This window comes from Protopterus annectens, chromosome 12.part0 (assembly GCF_019279795.1).
Source record: "Protopterus annectens isolate FY-2018-M chromosome 12.part0, PAN1.0, whole genome shotgun sequence".
Taxonomy (NCBI): domain Eukaryota; kingdom Metazoa; phylum Chordata; order Ceratodontiformes; family Protopteridae; genus Protopterus; species Protopterus annectens.
This window is the reverse complement of record NC_056746.1, coordinates 209,157,564-209,182,037: the sequence shown is the minus strand read 5'-3', so window position 1 is coordinate 209,182,037 and position 24,474 is coordinate 209,157,564. Positions and strand designations below refer to the sequence as shown.

General features: G+C 40.7%; 1 protein-coding gene across 1 annotated transcript in view; it reads left to right on the top strand.

Moving 5' to 3' along the window:
- Positions 1 to 24,474, top strand: part of CCNF (cyclin F) — a gene marked incomplete in the record, with an annotated part of 700,297 nt that overhangs the window by 57,107 nt on the left and 618,716 nt on the right. The window contains 1 exon segment of the mRNA XM_044089259.1: positions 6,091 to 6,158. Within this exon segment, the coding sequence (XP_043945194.1) occupies positions 6,091 to 6,158 (68 nt within the window).

The following is a 24,474-nucleotide window of genomic DNA, read 5'->3' as shown; positions in this document are numbered from 1 at the left end:
TGGGGTGTGTTATTGATGAGGTGATTGCCTAGGGTGGCCGATTTCCCAAAGGGTACTATCTGAATTTCTTGGTATTGAGTTTTATGGTTTTGGCACCAGTCATTGTCTTTGTTAGTCCTTCCTGTAGGATGGTACTGTTTGGGGGGGATTCTATGACTGCTCCTAGCTTGCAATCCTCAGCAATCTTGTTCAGTCAGAGGCCCTTGACATTGGCCTTGAATCCTGAGAAGTGGATTCCAAAAAGCAGTAGACTCAGCACTGAGCCCTGGGGACTCTGCTAGTGACCAGACTCTTAGGCCAGGCCACCTCCACAAACTTCCTGGGATCTTACCTGAGAGCCAGCTGGCTATCTAGTGTGAAACCTAAAAGTTTATCCCTATATCTGTGAATTTGTTTACAGTGATGAAGTTTGCTGTTAGACCTGGACAAGGCATTTGATACAAATAGACAGTAAGCACCATTTTGCCCTAATCATTGCCTTGGTAACTTTCTCAAAATAGTCCACCAGGTTGAGTAGGCATGCTCTTCCTCTTTCGGCTTTTCCCAGTTAGGGGTTGCCACAGCAGATCACCTGTCTGCTCATGATTGGCAGTGGAGTTTTACGGTGTCTAGTTGCCTACCTGGCTCCCAACCTTCTGCCACTGACAAAATCAGAAGGGGTTAGAGCCAGTGTTTTGAAAATTTTCAGTGTCCTTATTAATCGTTTTCATGGTGATTCTTTCCATGGTTTGTATACGAGACTTGTCAGACTTATGAGTCTGTAGTTCCCAGGATTTGTTGATGGTCCACCCCTGTGCAGAAGGATGACTATTTTCATGGCACAAAGCCTGTCTAGAGGCTATGGTTAAACAATTACTCCATTGGTCCTGACATGTCCTGAGCTATTTAGGAGGCATCCTGTGGTGATATTGGGGCCCATGGATGCAGTGTTTTTGACCTTGGAAAGTGTATCTAGGACCTGATCCCTAGTGATATTTTTTTTGGGGGGGGGGGGTGGTAGCATGAGTTTGGTAAGACCGATTCTTCAGATTTTGAGTGGGGGGGGGGTTCTTCTCCTGTTGATTCCCAAGCCCAGCTTTGATTGCAAGGAATCTTATCTTATTTTGCAGGAATTTTCTTTTAATAATGGCCATTGACAGGATGAATGAAGTATTTTTACAGGAAACAATAGATGTTTCACCTGAACTAAAGCAGTGTAGGTTGAAAATGGATATACTTAATTCCACTTCCTACTGTACTGCCAGTTCTGGATGGGGTTGCCACCTTTTGTTGTGGTGAAAACTAGACCAAGGCCACATCCCTGGCACCTCTCGCTCTCCCCTGCCCACTTTCTGCCCTTTTTGTGACATTGCATCAGATGAGGAATGCCCTCTTTCAAATGGAAGGAAAAAGTTTATTTTCTGCCCTCTTTTTTTTTTTTTTTTTAACAGAAAAGCAAACCTTGCAGGTTTAACTAACTCTGGTAGTCTATCTGTTATTTCTAAACAGAATGCTGGAGTTTGTCCGATCAATTTGATTTCCAGGTAGTCCAGAAAATAAAAGGATAGGTGGCAATGGTAGTCCTGGAGGATGTATTGAATACTGTCTTTAATCATTCTGAAGCAAACTCTCTGCTTTTTAGGGACTGGCAGTGGGGTATAGGGTACCTCAGACAAAATTTCTTTCACCTTGGGTCAAATCCAGATACCATTTAAACTCTCTCATACTGACAACAGAAAAAGTACTCAATACCAGACCTTATTCATGTGATAAATAGGGTAGTGGACAGTACAGGTAAGAAAATGTTATCTTCCATTTTAGCTGTCGGAATTCTGAATTGCCAGGTGTATATGTGGAAATTATGCTGTAGCATTTGGACAGTGTTAGGTATTTGGCTTCCATACTTCCTGCAGAAGAAAACTGATCCAGACAGTTTCTACCCATTCTTGGGTATCTAAACATGCTTTGAGGAGTGTGTGTAACTGTGTAGATGCTCTGTCTGGGGCTACTGCTATAGTGCTGAAGATGTGCTTGGGTACCTAACCAAAAGTTTGTTGAGGATGTAAAGTCTGACATCTTGGATCCTGTTTTAGATAAGGGGGTATTGTTTGGCTCTTCTAGCCAGCTTCTCAAGCAATGTGATTAAAGAGGGAAACTTAATTCAGGGAGTTCCAAAGAATTAAAAAAAAAAAAATTCTGGCAAATAAAATGCAAAAAAGAGATCTGAGGTAAACAACAATAAAAAGGGTCTTTTCAGAAAATGGGGACTGTTCAACAGTACAAAATGACTATGACCATATTCCTTACCTCCCGTCTCCCCTGACCAGTATCTCTACCTCAACATTCCATTTCCAAAAATATTGTTTTGGACTCCTAGGTTGTTGGTTGTTAAAGTGGTTTATCAGGGTTACTGATGGCACTGGATACGAAAACCTTTTGGGGGAATACCTCCCCACCCACCAAACCAAATACATTTTTTTGTGTTCAGTCTTTTACATACCCAGGGAATCCTAGAACCAGTGACCAAGTCAAAAAGGCAAAGGCTTCTATTCCACAATGTTTCAGGTGCCAAAGAAAAAGGCCTGTTTGAGACCAGTACTAGATCTTTCATTATGTAAGTCTGTACATGAAAATTGCAGAGACTGTTGCGCCTCGTTCCTCACAAGTTACTTAGTAACTCTAGACCTAAAAGATACTTATTGCCTTGGGCTTCAGGAGGTTTTATAAGGTTCTCTGTATTTGGGACACATTATCAGTTCTCTGCATTACCCTTTGGTTTATCTACAGCTTCACAAGTATTCACAAAACTTCTAGCCCCAGTCTAGCTTACTGCAGACTAAATGGCATTCACATCTTTCCTTATTTTGACAACATGGTTATCTTTGCAGTCTTTATCCAAATGTCAAAAGTCATTAACATAGGTTATGTATCTCGACAAATCCATGCTTCCAGATAAATATTGCAAAATCCCCCTTGACTCCATTTCACAGGATTGCATTTCTTGAATGTTATAGATTATTTTTCTCTTCAAAATGCCTTTTTTAATACAAAACAAGTTGGACCATCTGGAATTTGTTGTGGACTTTTCCATTCAGTCTCAGAATTCAAAAGAATTTCTCATAGCTTTTGTGCTTCTCATGATAACCTTTTGCCAGATTACACATGAAAATGTACAGTGGTTTCCATTAAAAAAAATGGACCCAGCATTTGTGTCTTCTAGATTATAAATGCCCAGACTGGAATTTGATAAAAAGGGAGCTGTGGCGGTGGAGACAGAAATTCATCTGAACCCAGGTCTCCCCTTCTCTCCTCTTGTAGCCAGGACCTCTTCAAGTGATTATAGACAGAATCAACAGTCATGGTTTATCAACAAATGGAGGTACAAGGTCGTACTCCCTTATGCAGTCTACCAGTAATGGCTTTGGGAGTTGGCTCTTCAGTATTCCTTAACCCCTCCAAGCATCTTGCATACTTTCTGACCAAAACATAGTGACAGAAGGATCAGGGCAGACTCTCACAAATGGAAATTGAGTAAGGGCATCTTCAGAAATTCATATAATTATGATGAACACCTCAAATAGATCAGTTTGCCTCCTTTCAAAATAGGGCTCCTTGCAAGCAAGCCTGGAAGATCGATGCATTTTCATTAATTTGGAAGGGAATGTTTCTTTAGAATTCCCCTTACCCTAGATATTAGTGTAAAGGGTGGGAAAAGCATAAAGATTCAAAAGAATAACCCCAAAATAAGTGACTCCCTTTTGGTCCTAGCAACACTGATTCTCTGTTCTTGTGGAATTGTCAAAGGGCAATTACTACAAGCTTCTTCACAGAGTGGTTCTACTCACAGAAGATAGGGAATTTTATAAACTTCAGTTTGAGTCCACTTTAACTGACTGCCTGGATGATTGCCTTTGTACCTTTTTAGGCACTTGTTTCATGAGGGCATGCATCAGGTACTAAAGGCCAACAAAGATAGCTCCTAGAAAATCCTATGTTGGTAAGGGGAAGTGATTTTTCTACCTGCTGTGTAACCAGTTAATGAGGATGCCCATCAGAGATTGTGTACCACTAGTGCTCAAATATTTGTGTGCATTACTTTCCTGTTCACTTATTCCTCTCCATTCATCCATTTTCCACCCCTTTTTCCTATTTTTGCACATGGGGTTGGGGTGTCACTTCATTGGCAATCATCTCAATCCAAGGTTTACACCTCTAGGTGGCTAGCCCTGACGCTGACACTTATTCCTCTATAAAGGTTTACTTTCTGGCCATTTCAGCACATCTTCCCATGAATCCTCCTCTTCTCTGATGTGAAACGGTTCCTATAGATAGTTTTATACCAGAGACCAACACATGAACAGGTTGCTCCTCCTTGGGATCTCAACTTTGTCCTGGAGAAATCTGTTTCCTTTTGAACTTGATTTAAGGTTTTAAGGTTCTTGCCTTGGGAAACTATATTCACTCTTCTTGCAGATGTTGGAACAGTGATATCCGAAAAGCTCTCTTGGTGGGTGAAGCCCATCTGATTTTTTATAGGGAGGGGGTCTCTCTAGGCATGAATAAAGGGTTTGTTCTTAAAATAGTTTGTTTTTGAATTAAGCTATTTCCTAGTTTTCTACCCAAAACCAAAAATTGGGAATAGCAGATCCTTCTTGCACTGTACATAGGCTGCTAGGGTACTAGCTTGACAGAAAAGCTGATCAGCTGCCTATAAATAGGTATCCCTTCATTTGCTTATGGTAATAAACAATCCATTACAGGCAGTAGCAAGACTCATTCCAGTTGAGCCTTGTCACCTTTGATGGTGTACTTGAATGAGGTAGACCCTAGAAGCATTTTAGATGCTGCTGTATGGTCCTCTGTACATATTCTTACAAAGCGTTACAAACTGGGCTAGGGCCTAAAATCTAAATTTTCACAGACTTGCTGCAAGTCAAGTAGTAAAACACTTTTCTCTCTTCCATATAAGCGCAAGCATAGGGTAATGATTTAAAAGCAAAGATTTGTCTGTGTGGACTTGGTTTGTCTGCTTAACTTGCAACATTTTTTATATGTACATTCCTGCCAAATCATTTCAAAGCTGTGGAATGGCTTATTTAATATGTAGTTGAACTGTTCTATTCAACTAAACGTGAAATAGCTGAAGGTAACACTTTCATATACTTTTAATCTTCGGCTTCTGAATGAAATTTAATGAAATGAGTATTTGTTTTCTTTATTGCAGCTGTGGATATTTTGCCTGGATAAATCTTCTTGTAGGCTTTTCCACCACCCACAGTTTTTAACAATGAATTCCCATTTGATGTCTAGAAAATTCAAGTCTAATACCAAGAAGTGCTGTAAAGCCAATCCAGTTTTCTGTAGTGCATGCATTTTGAAGTATTTGGCAATGCTATCTGTGCTATTCTTGTTTTTATGACTAGCAGAACCCCCCCCCCCCCTTCAACAGGCAAAAATGGATCATGAAGCCTCCTACAGATCAGGCGTACAATGTCCAAGGAGAGCCTTCATCCAGGCATTAATGAGGGTGATTTGTACTCACCAGCATCCCTGCATTGAGAGCTTTTTCTTATTTTATGGCGTAATCTCACTTGTGGTAGTGACATGAATACTTGTGTTACAGCAAGGGCCACCTGTATCTCCTTATCTGCCCATGTGTGCAAACCTACATGCATTGACGGGATGTACTGCTGCCAGTTTGTCTGAGCATGCTCACATCTTCTGGCAGTAGTTCCTCACATCCTAGCAAGCCCTCAGTGTCTAATTGGAGCAATGGTAGAAGGCTATGTGGGGAAATCCCTTAACCCCCATCCCCGTCTCCGCCTAGGTTGAGCATGCCCTATCCTCCCTGCCTGTGCTGTCAGGTTCCTGAGCCACTGGTTTTTAACTCTAATCATTTTATCCCCTACACCACAGGTGTAGGCTTAACTGGTATAGCTTTTCAAAAGCTGGAAGCTAAAAATTATATCATAAGAGGTAATTTATTACATTTGACGAAGAGGAAATGTGCTAATTTATGGATTAACAAGCTATAACGAGACAATCACTTATGTTATGTTACAAGATTAATTTAGAAAATGAAATGATTGCCTTTTTTCCATTCCTCATTAGGGCAGCTGAGAGTGGGAATTTTGAAGCTGCTGTGAAGCTTGGCATTGCATACCTTTACAACGAAGGCTGTAAGTTCCAAAATCTCGTCTCTTTTTCAGTGTTATAAAGCATTTTCCCACCCTTGTCGTACTCAGTTTTGCTTAGTGTTTGCTACTTCATCATGACTGCTAAATCCCACGTGAATCCTGCATTCATTCTTTATGATATGCAGTACTTGGATGTATTCTTCCACTTCTTTTGAGGTGAGAGATGCTTCAGGTCCGAAAGAGGCTTGAGCTTTTATCACAACATATTTAACCTGCTAATGTGATGCTCGTCCTCATTTTAAAGAAGCCTGTTTGCAGTGTCTGTCCCCCATCAGCTGTCACTCTGGTTATACTTGTATATTCTTTCCCTCCAAGAAGATAATGCATTCTGCTGCAGGTAAGCAGTCTGCTGACTGGTTTCTAGTCTAAACTGAGTTGCCTGTGTTGCAGGCCGATGCTCTGTTAACACAGCAGTGGGTTGACACAGATGGATATATTTTTCTGAGCTGTCTAGATGAAAGAATTCTGTTATAACTAAGCATTTCTTTATAATTATTTGAGTATTGCATATTATTATTTTTGTTTTGTTTGTTGATTGCTTGATTGTGTTTGTTTACCGGGATGGTCCAACCTGGGAAGACAAGCTCCCCTTTCAGTGGAAGCCCTGGGAGACGAGCTTCACAATAAATCAAGTAAACGGTAAAACAATAGTTAATACATTTAGGTAATGAGCATAAATACGTTTTAGGTCATTTGATAAAGATGTTTTACACTGGATGTAGAAATAACACACAGAAGAATAAGAATGCCGCACAGTTATTACATATGAGGACAAGAAAATGAAAACTGAGTACTTAAGATTCATACATTGTATTTCCAAGCTTTATGGCAGAAACATTTTTGTAAATTGTGAGGCTAACATTTAGCACAAGAGGTTCTTTGGAGCTGGGCTAGTTAGCTTTGTGTATCTGTTAGTGTGGAAAACCTGTCTAATTGCTGTGGTCTTATTCTGCTTTCTTTCAGCAGTCATTCTTTACATTTGAAATATGTAGAGTAACATGATAAAAAATGTACAAATAATCCTAGACCTGATGCTTTTAGGAGTTTAAGCACTCTGTCAAGAAAACAGTAACTGACTAGTTTGTTTTCCTGACACACACAGTTCCTGTAATGTTTTCACACTTGTAAAGGTAATACTTTACACTGCAGTAATCAATTTAAATGGCATCGCCACCTGGTGCAAAGTTGTATCTGATGATGTCCCTTTCATTCCCCTTCACGGTTGGGTTACAGATTCTACCCTCTGATCTGACGACCGCATTTTTACAGACTAGGATCAAAGTCTCAAGCTCTTCCCACTTCCCATAATGCACAGTCCTCTGCCTAACAACCTCCGATCTTGTTTGCCACCAGCAGTGACGGATGTAGTTTCTCGAGTCTCAATTATTTTTTGTGACATTAACAGCAGGAATTCTACATTTGTTTCTGATGATCTGAGATCTACCCATCTGGGTTTCACCATAAACCTGACAAAGTCAAATCCAACTTCAGTACAGAGTTTAGAATTTATCAGAGTTTCCTTGGACACAATGAACTGGATTGCAGCTCTACCCACTCATCATGCTCGGACATTGTTTTTTGACCCATCTTAAACCAGTCTTCCCCATAGGCAAGGCTGATACTTCAAGCTCTTGGAACTGTGGCGGCTGCCATTCCTTTAGTCCCTCTAGCAAGATATTATATGCGAGTGCTTCAATGAACCCTGGCTGCTCAATGGTGTATTCTCTACCAGCCTTTATCAACTCCCATCAAGTTGACTTCGGTTTACAGAAAGCATATCCAGTGGTGACTGCTGTCGGACGACCTGCCAATTGGCAGACCTTTCCTTTTTCCTTCCTCCTCCACCACAGTGACCACAGACTCTTCCCAGGTGGGGTGGGGGGCATTTCAAGGAAAGATGGTCCAAGGCACATGGTTGCACTTGAGACCAGGTTGCTTATCAGTGCTCTGGAGATGAGAGCATGCCTCCTTATGTTGCAAGCCTTTCGGGGCGTTCTCCCTCTGTGAACTATTGTGATTCAAACAGGCATGTCAGTGGTGTGGTCTATCAACAAACAAGGAGGAACCCGCTCTTACCCATTGTGCAGAGAAACCATGAGGATCTGGGAATGGGTGATGTCTTCAGACCGTTTACTACTTCCAACTCACATACCAGGGAGATCAGAACAGCTCCGCAAGTCCAGTCAGTAACAGACTTTGATCTTCAGCCGCTGGGGCCATCCCTGCTGCAACCTTTTTGCATCCCCTCAGAACAACAAGTGCAACAACTTCTTCACTCTGATCCCCCCCCCCCTCTGGGGGAGTTCCTGAGGAATGCTATGCTTCACGATTAGCCCACAGTCTCCTCTGCTTATCCCCCTCTACCTTTGATCCCAAAGCTCTGTAGAAAGCAAAAAATCAGAAGACCTCTTAATCCCCATTGCCCCCTACTGACCTCGTCAGATTTGATTCCCCTTCCTCTATTCTCATCTGAAATATCCTCCTTGGATACTGGAACCCAAACAGGCTGACCTCCTTCACCTGATAGGGTTTTCACCCCATTCTGATATCCCTCAAACTGACTGCTTGGTTTATCCATTTCCAGTGATTGCTCGAAGGTCCAGGCTTGCTTCCCCTGTCTGAGACATTATTCTAGCTTCTCAGGAACCAGCTACCAAGAAAGTCTATAGGAGAAAATGGAAGAGATTTGCCTTCTGGTTCTCCAGAGAGAACATAGACCCCTTTTCAGCGCTAGTATCCGCTATCCTTCTCTTCATTGTCTTTCTCCAAAGAGTGAGCCAGTTTATTTGCTATCTAACTTCAATTGCCTGCCATCTCTAACTTCCATTCGGGTAATATTTTTAGTTCCCCTGCAACCTTTAAATTGTGCAAGGCCTTCCTGAAAGGAATCTTCCTTCGTGGGCCTCCAGTTAAAGACCCTTCCCCGCCATGGGATCTTGGTCTTACAAGGCTCAGATCAAAAACATTTCAAACCAGCTAGCATTTGTGACTTGCACTGTCTTCCATGAAAGAGACTTTTATTGCCATCATTTTAGCAAAGTGAATTTCTGAGATCCAGGTACCATCTTCTAAGCCTCTTCCTATCATCTTCCACAAAGATAGTGGCCTTTTGTATTAATCCCTCTTTCGTGCAAGAGACTTTTATTGCCATCATTTTAGCAAAGTGAATTTCTGAGATCCAGGTACCATCTTCTAAGCCTCTTCCTATCATCTTCTACAAAGATAGTGGCCTTTTGTATTAATCCCTCTTTCGTGCCCAAGGTAGCTACAGAATCAAACCTCAACCAGACCATATAACTGACAGTTTTTTTCCAAATTTTTATAATGAAGGAGAATGTGTTTTACATCTACTTGATGTTCATAAGTAGTTATGTTTATCTTCATATGACAAACCCTTTTTGAAAATCGAACCAATTATTTGTGTCCTCACAGAGCTGCATAGGTCAGGTGGTTGCAGAAATTAATCTTGCTAAATGGATAACAGACTGTATTACCTTGATTTATGCCAAGAACTTATTATAGTTGCCTCATCATCCTAAGGCCCACTCAGCTAGGTCAATGTTTAACTCACCTGTCTTTCTTCCAGGGCATCCTTGGATGATATCTGTGCTGCAGCCACTTGGTCAAGAACTTGTACCTTCGTTACACATTACAGATTAGGCATGGTTTCCTGGAGCAGGGCTTCCTCCGGTTCTGCACTGCATATCCATACTTGAGGCCACCCAGAAGTTGTATAGTTGGGGACTCTAACCCAACTGTGAGGATTAATGAAAGAGACAACATATGTACTTGCCATAACTTGGTATCTGTGTTGTCCTCTTTCATTCTTCCTCACCTTCCCTCCCACCCAGCCATCCCCGTACTCGGTGCTTTAGAAGACCTGGAGAGAACTTTTTAGGAACTGATGTTCCCAGTTTTGAGCATCTGTTTCTTTATTCACCTTTCCTTCGAATTTTTCTGCACTCTGCAAGCTGTTTGAGCAGCAAACTCAATCTGAGGTAGTTAGGCAGAGGACAGTGCATTATGGGAAGTGGGAGGAGCTCGAGACTTGGCTTCTAGTCTGTAAAAATGCAGCCAAGTTGGATCCGAGGTTTGGATTCATAACCCAGACTAAACCAAAAATACACAGGGTAGACTGAGTGCACGGATTAAACCATAGTGACCAAAAGTCCAAAAATGAAATCCAGCACAAGGGAAAAATTTAAATCTTAGAAATTTGTTCTGGCAAGCTCCATAAATAGAATATCCACAGCAAACCGGTTTCGGCTGAAAGTTCAAGCCTTTTTCAGTGCAACAAAATATATTCAATAGAGCAAACCCTAATTCCTGCTTTATTTATATATATATATATATATATATATATCTGAGATATATAGAGATATATGAATATATAGATATATATAGATATATAGATATATATAGATATATATATATATATGTGTGTGTGTGTGTGTGTATATATATATATATATATATATATATATATATATATATATATATATATATATATATACAAATTAACCAAAAAGGCTTAATATCTTAATTGGAGTGATTCTTCAGTGAGTCAGATGATCAAAAGCAAAAATTAGCTTAACTCATTCAGGCCTGGTTTAAATAAAGCACATAGCTTGATTATCCAGGAAGATTCCTTGTTATTTAATATATTATGCCATCTAGCTTTGGATACCCTGTTCATTTGTATTTTATTTATGATAGTAAAAGTGGATTTGGCAGTTTTGTGTGTAAGTGTGTTTGTAAAGGGCATTTGAGATCCTTCTATTTCTAATTTCACTTAGATGTTCACTAATACGGTGTCTGAAAGGTCTGGACGTTTGTCCAACATAAAATGAAGAAGAGATGCAAGTGGCTAAATAGATAATCCAATCACTGCTGCAATTGCCAAAACATATTTTTTGGTAAATTTTAGATATGTTGCAGCTAGTACATTCCTTGGTTTGAAATGTGTGAGCAAGCACTACAATGACCACAAGGAACACAACCTAATAACGTATCACCAAATAGAGTTTTCTGTAAAGTAATGGGTGGATTATAACGTTTGTAATGAGTTAAGTGTGAGTTGATTGTTCTGCCTCTACGATAAGAAAATAAACATTTGGAGTTGAGTAGTCTATTCAATTGGTCATGGGCAAGCAAAATGTCCCAATGATTATTGATAATGTTTTTGAAACTATAGGCATTTGCCCCAAAGGTGGTTACTAGCCTAATGGGTTGTGATTTCTGTGTGCTATCTTGACTAGTTCTATCCTTTATATTCTAAAAGTTGAGATCTATCTATTTGGTCCACCTGGGTTATGGTCCGAGAAATGCAATCCTCACGATATCCTCTGGTAAGCAACCTGTTGGTTAGATCCTGTTGGCATGCTTGAAGGCTTTGTTCGGAGGAACATATACATTTTATGCGTAGATATTGTGACTTTGGAATTTTGTTGATGATGTGGCGAGGGTGATTACTAGAGGCATGTAATACTGTTAGCCAACAGGGTGCTGGTGGAAATTGGATTACTGTTGGCCGAAGGAGGAGAAGAGGCGGAAGGCATGGGGAGGGTCGGAACTTTGAATGTTGGCAGTATGACTGATATAGGGAGAGAGCTAGCTGATATGATGGACAGAAGGAAGGTTGGTATATTGTGTGTGCAAGAGACCAGATAGAAGGAAGGTTGGTATATTGTGTGTGCAAGAGACCAGATGGAAGGGGAGTAAGGCTAGGTGTATCGGAGGTGGGTTCAAATTGTTTATCGTGGTGTAGATGGGAGGAGAAATGGCAAGATAATTATTCTGAAGGAGCAGTATGTGAAGAGCGTTTTGGAGGTGAAAAGAGTGTCCGATAGAGTGATGTCTATGAAGCTGGAAATTGATGGCGTAAAGATGAATGTTAGTGCGTATGCTCCACAAGTTGGGTGTGCAATGGATGAGAGAGAAATATTTTGGAGTGAATTGGATGAAGTGGTGATGACTGTACCCAAGGGTGAGAGAGTGGTGATTGGAGCAGATTTCAATGGGCATGTTGGTGAAGGGAACAGAGGGGATGGGGAAGTGATGGGTAGGTATGGTGTTAAACAAAGGAATGCAGAAGGTCAGATGGTAGTGGATTTTGCGAAAAGGATGGACATTGCTGTGGTGAATATGTATTTTAACAAGAGGGAGGAGCATAGGGTGACATACAAGAGTGGAGGAAGATGCACACAGGTGGATTATATCTTATGTTGGAGGGCTAGTTTGAAGGAGATTGGAGACTGTAAAGTGGTGACTGGAGAAAGTGTAGTTAGGCAGCATAGGATGGTGGTTTGTAGGATGACATTGGTGATCAAGAAGAGGAGGAGGAGTGTGAGGGCAGCACCAAGGATCAAATGGTGGAAATTGAAAAAAAGGTAATTGTGAGGTGAAGTTCAGGGATGAGTTAAGACGGGCACTGGGTGGCAGTGAAGAGCTACCAAATAGCTGGGTAACTACAGCAGAGCAAGTAAGGGAGACGGCTAGAAAGGTGCTTGGTATCACACTGGGACAGAGGAAGGACGACAAGGTGACATGGTGGTGGAATGAGGAAGTACAGAAGAGTATACAGGCAAAGAGGTTGGCAAAGAAATGGGATTGTTGGAGAGATGAAGAAAGTAGACAGGAGTATAAGGAGATGAGGTGCATGGCAAAGAGAGAGGTGGTGAAGGATAAGGCATATGAAAGTTGTAGGAAAGGTTGGACACTAAGGAGGGAGAAAAGGACCTGTACCGATTGGCTAGAGAGAGAGGGACCGAGCTAGGAAAGATGTGCAGCAGGTAAAGGTGATAAAGGATAATGAGGGAAACTTACTCACAAGCGAGGAGAGTGTGTTGAAGAGATGGAAAGAGTACTTTTGAGGGGGTTTGTGAATGAGGAGAATGAGAGGGAGAGAAGGTTGGATGATGTAGGGATAGTGAATCATGAAGTACAATGGATTAATAAGGAGGAAGTAAGGATAGCTATCAAGAGAATGGGAAAGACTGTTGGCTCAGGTGACATACCTTTGGAAGCATGGAGGTGTTTAGGTGAAATAGCAGTGGAGTTTTTAACCAGATTGTTTAATGAAATCTTAAAAAGTGAGAGGATGCCTGAGGAATGGAGAAAGTGTTTTGGTACCGATTTTTAAGAATAAGGGTGATGTGCAGAGCTGTAGTAACTACAGAGGGATTAAATTGATCAGTCACAGCATGACATTATGGGAAAGAGTAGTGGAAGCTAGGTCAAGAAGGGACGTGATGATTAGTGATCAGCAGTATGGTTTCATGCTGGGAAAGAGCACTACAGATGCAATGTTTGCTCTGAGAGTGTTGAAGTACAGAGAATGTCATAAGAAGTTGCATTGTGTTTTTGTAGACTTGGTGAAAGCATATGACAGGATGCCTAGAGAGGAGTTGTGGTATTGTATGAGGAAGTCAGGAGTGTCTGAGAAGTATGTAAGAGTGGTACAGGATATGTACGAGGGTAGTGTAACAGCAGTGAGGTCTGTGGTGGGAGTGACGGATGCGTTTAAGGTGGAGGTGGGGTTACATCAAGGATCAGCTCTGAGCCCTTTCTTATTTGCAGTGGTGATGGACAGGTTGACAGACAAGATTAGACAGGAGTCCCCATGGACTATGATGTTTGCAGATGACATTGTGATCTGTAGTGAGAGTAGGGAACAGGTGGAGGAGACCCTGGAGAGATGAAGATATGCTCTAGAGAAGAGGAACGAAGGTCAGCAGGACTAAGAATATGTGTGTGAGAATCAGAGGGAGGATAGAAGAATGGGGAGGATGCAAGGAGTAGAGGTGGCGAAGGTGGATGAGTTTAAATACTTGGGGTCAATAGTTCAGAGAGTAACGGTGAGTGTGGAAGAGAAGTGAAGAAGAGAGTACAGGCAGGATGGAGTGGGTGGAGAAGTGTGTCAGGAGTGATTTGTGACAGCCAAGTACCTGTAAAAGTGAAAGGAAAGGTCTACAAGAGGGTAGTGAGACCAGCTATGTTACATGGGCTGGAGACAGTGGCATTGACAAAAAGGCAGGAGTTTGAGCTGGATGTGGCAGAGTTAAAGATGCTAAGATTTGCACTGGGTGTGACGAGGGTGGACAGGATTAGGAATAAGTATATTACAGGGTCGGCACAGGTTGGAAGGTTTGGAGATAAAGCCAGCGAGGCAAGATTACGTTGGTTTGGACATGTGCTGAGGAGGAATGCTGAGTATATTGGGAAAAAGATGCTAAGGATCAAGCTACCAGGTAACGGGAAAAGAGGAAGGCCTAAGATAAGGTTTATGGATGTGGTGAGAGAGGACATGCAGGTGGCTGGTGTGACAGAGCAAGATGCAGAGGACAGGAAGAAATGGAAACAGGTGATCCGCTGTGGTGACCCCTAATGGGAACAGCCGAAAGAAGATGATGATATTCTGGAAATTTCCTATGTACCAGAGTCTCTAAAGTGTGATCTTCCTGTCTGGTAATGGTGACATCCAGAAATATGATTTGGTGGTACTCAATGTGTAATGTAAACTGAATGCCCCATTTGTTCTCATTAAGATATCGGATAAATTCATGCACATATGGCTGGTCCCTCCGCCACACCATTCAACAATCATCCGAATAATGTCTCCAAATATCTAGCTGATCAAGAAAAAGATTGTGATTATCATCATATATTAACTGTTCCTCCAAAAAGCCCATAAACAAATCAGCATAGATAGGAGCAAAGGATGGCTCCCATTGCTGTGCCGTGAACCTGCCAGTATGATTTACCATGGAAATAAAAAAAAATTTGTAGTTAATACATGTTCAGTTAAGGATATAAGGAGTGTTGAAACCAGGGGTGTATAATTGTGATATTTCAGCCAATATTAAATGGCCTGTAGTCCAGCCCAATGTGGTATGCTTGTGTAAAGAGAAGTGACATCAAATGTACATAAATACAGTCTAGTTCTAATTGTGCATCCTGAATGATAAGAAATTGGGTAGTATCTTTTAGCCTAGACCTAACCATAGATTGTAAAGGTTGCAAATATTCAGTAAGGAAGGCGGATAAAGGTTCAGTCAAAGATCCCCTCCCTGACACAATAGGTCGTCCCGGAGGACGGGTGGAATTTGTGTATCTTGGGAAGTAAATATTGTGGTATGGGATCTGACACCTTGAGTTGTTTGCAGGTCTTCTGGTTAATGATGCCTCTATGGTTAGGTCTAGAAAAGAATCAATTTGTTTTTTAAAATTGGGAGTTGGATCCACAACCATATGTGTAAAAGCGGGGATCGGACAATTGTTTTTCCGCCTCTTCCTGGTACATGTCCCAATCCATCACCACAATGCCACCTCCGTTGTCAGCTGGTAATATGACTATGTCATGATTAGAACTAAGATACTGTAGGGCTTGTTGTTCTACTTTAGTTAGGTTATGTCTAATCGTCTGATGTTCATGAGAAAAATGTAAATCTTTGAGAACGCATTCTGCAACATAGCTGCAACACATACCAAATAAGATGTTTTTGCAATTGCAGCAGTGACTGGATTATCTATTTAGCCACTTGCATCTGTTCTTCATTTTATGTTGGACAAACGTCCAGACCTTTCAGACACCGTATTAGTGAACATCTAAGTGAAATTTAGAAATAAAAGGATCTCAAATGCCCTTTGCAAACACACACTAACACACAAAACTGCCAAATTCACTTTTACTATCCTAGATAAAATACAAATGAACAGGATATCCAAAGCTGGATGGCATAATATATTAAATAACAAGGAATCTTCCTGCATAATCAGGCTAGGTGCTCTATTCAAACCAGGCCTGAATGAGTTAAGCTGATTTTTGCTTTGGATAGTCTGACTCACTGATGAATCACTCCAATTAAGGTATTAAGCCTTTTTGGTTAATTTGTGTAATATATATATATATTTATAAGCAGGAATTGGGGTTTGCTCTATTGAATATATTTTGTTGCACTGAAGAAGGCTTGAACTTTCAGCCGAAACTGGTTTGCTACCAATTTATGGAGCTTGCCACAATAAATTTCTAAGATTTTAATCTTTCCCTTGTGCTGGATTTCATTTTTGGACTTTTGGATTCATAACGCAACCATGAGGAGGAATGAAAAAAGCACACATACCAAGTTACGGTAAGTACATAACTTATAATTTACCTGTGTGCCATCCATTGTTTACTCTTGCCAATACATGTCTGAATTCTTTATGCACTTTGCAGTTACCTCAAGTAGTTTAATCCAGCCTTCTCAGCTACTTCAGTAATATGTTTGCACAATCCCCAATGCAACAGTCTTGCCACATTATGCTTTTCAGTGTACAGTCGTCCTGCCATTAGTGGATCACACCCAGCAACATGATGTGTGACTGTTTACAATTCTGTTTCACAAAACCTGCATTTGCCTGTTTCTCCCACATGTTCAATGGACTTTGTAAACCAATGTGTACAAAGTCCACTATCCAGGGCCACCAATAGTATCCTTTAGTCTTTTGGTTTAAATTCACCTTTCCTTAACCATTCCTCGGTTCGGTCCTGATTGACATGAGGTTGTTCCAAGAGTTTTCTGTACTTGCTACTTTTTATGCATTTCCCACATTTCTTGCCTTCTCATCTAATCCTTCACCTTGTATTCTTTCTTTTGTTTTTTGGCAAATTCAATTACTGCCTGATTTTTAGCTACTTCTAGTTTGATTTCCATTCCCGCTTCACATCGATATGTTTCTGCTAAACTAAGCAGGTAAGTCATCTTAGACAGATTCCCTTTCTGTTTTAAAACTGTCACGATGTTTGGATCTTGTGAGTTCAGCAGATACGTATGCAATCCTAAGATTACAGATCTATACATGTAATTAGTTTCAAGGAGGACCATACCTCCTTCAGAACCAGGAATATATAATCATGGTATACACTAATTTTTATAAATCACTTATTAAGTATGAAGCATTTTTCTTTTCCTGTCTAACTAATCTAATACCTTTTGGGGCCAGTCAATCAATCCAAAACTGTAAGTTAGGACAGGAAGAGCAAATTGATTTATAGCCTGGACTTTATTCCTAGATGTCAGAGCGGTTTTCAACATTAATTTTAGTCTTAGTTTTTTTTTTCCACATTTGTTTTATTGTTGATCCTTCAATTCCCAAATATTTATACATTCCCTCTTGCTCGAATTCTTTTATATTGCATTCCTGTCGCAGACTAATATTTTCTTGGTACTACAGCTTTCCTGCTTTAAAATCTGCTTTTGCACATTTATCAAGACCAAATTACATTATTATGTAATCTGAGAAAGTTTTGACTGCTTATAATTGTGTTTTGTTCCTCTGACAAATTGTATAGCTTTAAATCATCCACAAAAGATAAGTCCCTACACTTTGTTGTTTCCTGGGAGCCACATTGTAACCATGACCTAATCTGTTAAGTAGACAGCTTAATAAGTTAAGGACAAGACAAAAGATAGTGGTGACAGTCATCCTGAAATATCCCCCTTTTAAATTTTTTATGCCTGGAATTATAATTTGTCCTTTATCATGGCTTAACTGCAAAGTGGTTTGTCACTGTAATGTAACTGATCAGTGTAGGGTGTATCTTACACATTTGTAAACACTTTTTATCCATGAATGAGAGATGCTGTCCATGCTTTTTTTGTAATTTGTCCATGCCATACTTAGATTTTTCTAATTTCTACAATTTTCCATTATGACTTTAACAACACATGATCCTTTGTTCCATATGACTTTCTTTTGTTAACCTTTTATTCTATTGCCATGATTGAATTTTCTTCTAAATGACCATAAACTCTACACTTTTTAACTGAAGCCAGTATGGTTTATACATCGTCAGAAGGCAAGTTATTGGCCTATACTCTTTAGGATAGCTTGCAGGTTTGCTGTTGGAGTAGTATTGTTTTTCCAGTTGTTGGTGTCTCTTCAGGGTGGTCATATAAATAGTTCTTACAGCTAAATCCTCATGTAAAGAGGTTAATACTTTTACCCAGAAGTTGGGTAGTGCATCTAGGACTAGGGTTTCCAGTTAGGAGCTTTTATTTTAATTTTGTTTCACTTTCTCTGACCATTACTTCATCCCATTTCATATCCTGTACATTCGATCTTATTCTTTCTTCCTTTTACTACTCTTCATTCACCATCTTTATGCTCCACATGATCTTCATAGATATTTCTCCAAAATGTCTATTCCTTCTTTGTTTGGTGGTGTTTCAGTTCTTTTTGCCTTGTTTCACAATTTTTTATAAAACGTTTGGGTCATCAATACATTGCTTATTTTGTACTTTTTTCTTTATATTTATCTGCATATCTTAGTTTTTCTGCCTATGCTGGTATTTTTAGTATATTGTTCACAATAGTATAAGATAGATCCTGATATTTCCTGATGCTGAGCATTGTTTTTATCACATCTATCTTTGAGTATTTGTTCTGTTCCTTCTTCTAACAGTGACCCTTCTTGTCTTAATTTCTTTATAGTTTTCTCTATTCAATATTTCCATGATGGCATTTGATTTCTTCCCTTCCTTTCCCTTACTGCCCTGTGTTTTTGTGGTAAGACTTTATATGTTGTTAATTTAACTGCACAGTAATGTATCCTACTCACTCCTGTTATATCCTGCCCGTTTCTGTGAACAGTCCTGATTACTGCGTTTGTTTTATCAAACTTCTAACATTTTGGGTCTTGTTGACATTCTGTAGTATCTCTTTCATTGATCTAAATGTTCTGTCCATATCAAATCAAGCAACTCTTCCTTTAGATAATTTTCTTCTAAACTGAGTTTGATGATGTGAGGTAGTTCCAGCTGTGCCATGGGGAGTGGGGCTGTGCATGTGATATGCCAGCATAGCTAGCTGGAGTTTTGTAAAGAAGTATGTCATGTAATTTGAATATCAAACTAATTAGTACAGATGGTGGTGTTAAAAATGTATTTGTAAAGTTGCTTGCATTAATACATTTTTAACAGTGGGTCCTGCTGGACAGAAAAGAGAGACGTGTATGGCAGACTGGATTGTTGTAACTGTAATGTATATATTTGAACAGATGATACTGGAAGGGAATGGGTTAAGCTCAGCCCAGCTAACCTTAAGAAAATAGCCTGAAACAAAATCTTTATGGCCTAAACCAAGTCATTTAATCTCATAGGTCTGAATGCAGCCAGAGATGCAATGTCTGTGAAAAGCCTGGGCTTGGGATCCTGTTCTGTTGTCCTTAGTGGTGAAGTAACTGCTACCCTGCGATGCTAGAGAATGGCTTGTTAGTTTCTGTAGGAAGGGTGGAAGTGTTGAAATTGTTTTACAGTTTCCAGATGTTGTAATAAATCTTAGCTAAAGTTCTGTGTGCATTGTGACACATCCAGATCCTGACTCAAGTGTCTACTGAGAGAGTAGTGTGATAACCACATAGTCGGGTAACAAGATATGATGTCATTCTGTTCCAGCACTGAAATTGTATTTGAATACTAGTGAGAGATGTGAGGTGTGTACTTTGTTTTGGGACCTGACAAGACTTCCATTTTGCCTTGCTTTAGTACATAAATAGGGAACAGTAATTTTTTCAGTCAGTTAAAAAATGTGTAGTAAGATTAACTAAATGTTTCTTTTTCTGTAGCGGTCAAGTCTTTCCATCAGTGTTTTAATATTGCCTGCAATTGAAACTCTGGTGTTTATTGTAAATAGATATCCAGTATGTATTTTCATGTTTTTTTTTTTTTTTTTTTGTTAAATATATTTATACATTGTGGCTGGTCTTTTAGAAAATTTGACAGTACTTGCATTTATTTAGTGGCACTATGGCTCCAGGTTCCTGAACGTCTTGCTGCTTGGTTAAATAATAACATTTTGTGTAAGTATTAATTTTACTAAGTGTAATTGGTTACCCTTGTAAAAGCCTTAAAGTTGCTGGCTTTGAGTGTTTTGGTGGCAGTAAATCTACCTTATAGTCTGGATGGAGGTGGCAGAACAGGTAAGCTGTGCCAGCCTTTCCCTGGTCTGCCTGTGTGTCTGTCTGTGTAAATCAAATCTCAGTGTGTGTGACAGCTACTTTGAGCAGGGGCACAGAGCACTGATTTCACAGAGAAGGATTGTAGAGGACTTGTCTTGGAACCCTCTGTATTGGGAGTCTTACTTGGGGCCTAGAGAGAGAGCCCAGCCCTCAAGGCTGAAGTATGCATGCTCTGTGCTCTTAAGGGAAATTGTACTTTGTGCAGAGAGCTACATCTGAAAATACTGCCTGTTTTTCTCACCGCGAACGTTCCTCCACTGGTGTTAGTGGTGAGGATTGAGCCTCTGGCCCAGAGGAGGGACTTCACACTGAGGGCACATTATTTGTTCTCCATTTCCTGCAGGTGTTCAGTAAAAGTTCCAGAGCATCTTCCTTTGCCATATTCTCTCCTCAGTTTCATCCTGTGATTTACTGCTCTTTCATATGGGAACTCACTAACCTATCACCCTACAACATTTACTGCATCAGAGTTGCCACAGTTTCATGTTCCTTCCTTTGCAACTCCAACTGAACTTTTATACTGGTTTTCTTCTGAAGGCTCTAAAAGTATCTTCATATGGCAAAGGATCGGATGTTTCCCACTCCACTGGTTTCTCTGTAATTTGGGGATTCATTATTCTATCCTGATCTGATGTTATCAGAGTTAGATTGTCCACACCAAGTTCTTCACTTTGCATGTAATCCATAACCTCACTTTATATTTCTTTAACTTATCCATTACTAATCCTACTTTCTTCTTTCCCATTTTGTTTTCTTATTTTTGCATTGTAAAAATTTCCATATCTGGATGCCTTTCTCTGTATTTCTCTTTCGATGTCTTTGGTGTTGCTCTTTTTGTATTGATTAATTCTGCTTTCCTCTTTGCATAAATATTAGCACCATATTAAATCTTTTTCTTTCCCATGTCCATATTTCTTTTTCTGCAGATGTCTCCTGCTCCATCTATTTCTCCGTACTTGGGGAACTCACTGTTCCATCATGCTGTGATATAACCTGTTAGACTTTCTACACTAAATTCTTCACTTCACAGGTTTTCCAGAACTACTACTTCTAGTTTAACTTCTCCTGTCCTGTGTTCCTGTTTGCAATCCTATTTTTTGTAGTGTGAAATTTTCCACATCTGGATGCCTTTGTCCATATTTTTCTTTGAATATCTTTGGGGCTGCTTTTTTGTAATGATTAATTTGGCTTTCTCCTTTCGTAAATATTGCACCGTATCAAATCTGTTTCCCATGTCCATATTTCTTTTTTATACCTTTCAAAAATCTCTAGATTTTATTCTTTGTATTTTCATACTGTCAATTGCTGCTTCTTCCAAATGGCCAGGGGTTCTTGGGTCTGTATAATGTTTTTGTATGACTCTGTATTAATGAACACGTTTGCATTTAGGTTCGTAGGTTGGTACTAGGCTATCTGACCTAGGGCCTATACAAGCCTAGCCATAACAATTCCCTGGATATTTCTTCCCGCAATATTTACTTCCCTGTACCCCTGTCTAGCAGGGCAACTGACATGATCCCCGGGGTGAATTTCCCGTCTCCCATCTAATCATCAAGGTTCCTTTTGAAGAGGGCCAAGGAGGCACTCTGCTTGACCTGTATGGGCAGTCTATTCCAGAGTATGGGAGTCTCTGGGTCAGGAACCTATCCCACCAGCATGTTTTGTTCATTGTGATGACAAGGTTTAGATCCCTGGAGCGTGTGGCTCTGAGGGTTTGGGATTTCTTCAAATGGAGCATGTCCAACAGCAGTTTTTTTAGACTGTCAGCATATGGCATTTGCCTTAGGCCTGTGATTCTTTTAGTGAGGTATTTCTGCGGCCTTTCCAGCTGTTGCAGATGTCTTGTGAGGTACATACCAAACTGGGCGTTATACTCTATAATGGGTCTAATGAGGGATGAGCACAGTGAGACAATGATCTCTCTTTTTCTGGATAAAAAGCCCTTCGTGATGAGGTGTGCCACATAGAAGGATTTCCTGACTGTTGTGGTGATGTGATTATCTAAGGTGTGACCACTGTCCACCTGTGTCCCTAAGTCTCTCACACTTTCGATGTTTAGTGCCCTGACACCTATGTGGTAATTCATGGGTACATGTTTTTTTCCCAAAGGGGATAACTATACATTTCTTGGCATTAAGCTTGAGCCCATGGCTCTGGCACCAGGCATCTGTTTCTGTAAGGCCCTTTTGTAGAATATCCACATCATTTGGGGATTCAGTAATGGCTCCCAGTTTGCAGTCATCTGCGAACTTTGTTAGCCAGAGTCCCTTAGTGTTGGCCTGTACTTCAGAGAAGTAGATGACAAACAAGAGCAGTCCCAGAACTGAACCCTGAGGTACTTCACTTGTCTGGAGCTGGATTTAGAGTCTGCTACTTTTACAGTCTGGGTTCTGTCAGTAAGCCAGTTGGTAACCCATCGACTGACGTAGGGATTTATGCCCGGCTTAGTAAGTTATCTATGATTCCAGAATGGGGTATGGTGTCGAAGGCCTTGGGGAGGTCTAGATAGGCAGTGTGGACCGCCTTACCCTCGTCCACAGCTCTTGAGACTATTCTTAGAAGTCAATCAGGTTCAGGAGACAAGATTGGCCCTTCACGAACCCAAACTGGGTGGGGTCCAGTGTTTGAAAGTTGCCAATGTCTTTGTAAGTTCCATGATCATGCGTTCCATGGCCTTGCAGATTAGGCTCGTCAGACTGATGGGACGGTAGTTCCTGGGATACAAGGTGGATCCCCCCTTGTGGTGGAATTAACTGTAGCTATACGCCACTCAGTGGGCACGAAGCCTGAGGTGAGGCTATGATTAAACATAACACATAGGTGAGGTGTCAGTTAATTTTGTAGTTCATGTAGTACACAGCCCGGGATGTCATCTGGTCCCATGGATGCTGTATTCTTACCTTTGGAGAGTGCGGTTTCTACCTGTGTGGCCACGATTACTGGAATATGGCAATCTTTTGGTATTGAGATGGGCCCTTTAGTGGGTGAGAGGGGGTGAAGTTGGCACTAAATCAATCTGCCAGGATATTGGCAATATCCTTGGATTAGTATATTTAATGCCATTCTGTTGTAGCTCAGAACAGATCTGAGATTGCCATTTAGATTCTTGACCACTATAGAATGTCTTGTGGTTGTCTTTGGAATCTTTGGCAATTTTGTTTTCATAAATAGCTTTTGAGGATTTTATGAGGGATCTCAGCTTCTTACTGAGGCTGGTGAGGGAGTTTTTTTGCATCCTGGGATTTTCCTTTTTTCTGCAACAGTTTCTTCCTTCTATTGTATAGTTTGTTTATAGCAGGGGACCTCCAGATTGGCTTCCTTTTTTTGGAGGAGAGCATCTTGGTTCTATTTGGGATGGCACGATTCATGAACAAGTGGATGTACTTGTACAGTGCCTTAGTGTAGGATTCAGCAGTCGAACTTTCAGATCCTGTCTGCATGGGTGTCATGAAGTTTGTCACTTCTGACTTCAGTAGCATGAAGTTGGCTTTGGAGAAGCTTTTTACGGAGGCTTCCTTACTGGGGGTGGCATGTGGATGTTGAGGGTGATTTGCTTATGGTCAGACCTGACCAATGAGGGCGTGACCACTGGTGTCGAGCATGCATCTCCCATGTTGGTAATGACCAGGTCTAAGATATTGGAGCCCCTGTGGGACAATAGATTAGTTGATGCAGGGGGTTGGAATTTATGAATTCCAAGAACCGTTGGGAAAAGGTGTTAGTACCAGAGTAGTTTTTCCAGTTAATTGCAGCGTAGTTGAAATCATCCAGTATTAGGGTGTTTGGTAATATTAATATTTTCCAGTATGTTTAAAAAGGTGTAGTGAGAATCCTGGGGCATGGTTGGGGGGGGGGATCTGTAGCGAGCTACAATTTGGATTGCAGTCTTACCTAGTGTTAGTTGCACCTGGCGAATTTCAGATGCATTGCATTGTGTTGGGCAACTAGCCTGGAGGTGTGAATATGGACACTTCTCCACCTTTAGTGTTTCGGTCTTGATTTTGTGGCCGAAAAGTGTGGTAAGAGTTGTAGCCTGGTATTGCAGGGGTGCTCTCTGTATTGCAAGGCTGCTCTCTGGAGCCTTGAACCAGGTCTCCGTTCCTGCACAGGTATCGATGTTCTCCATTTTTAGGAGTGCCTCGAGAGAGTGCATTTTGAGGTTTGGACTTCTAGCATTGAGTAGCATTACCTTCAGATTTTGCCTGCTTGTATCTGTTACGGTGGTGGTTTTGTCCTTTGAACCTTGCGTAAAAAAGGTACTATAGAGGTGGCAAGAGCTTTAGCCAGTAACCTGAATCC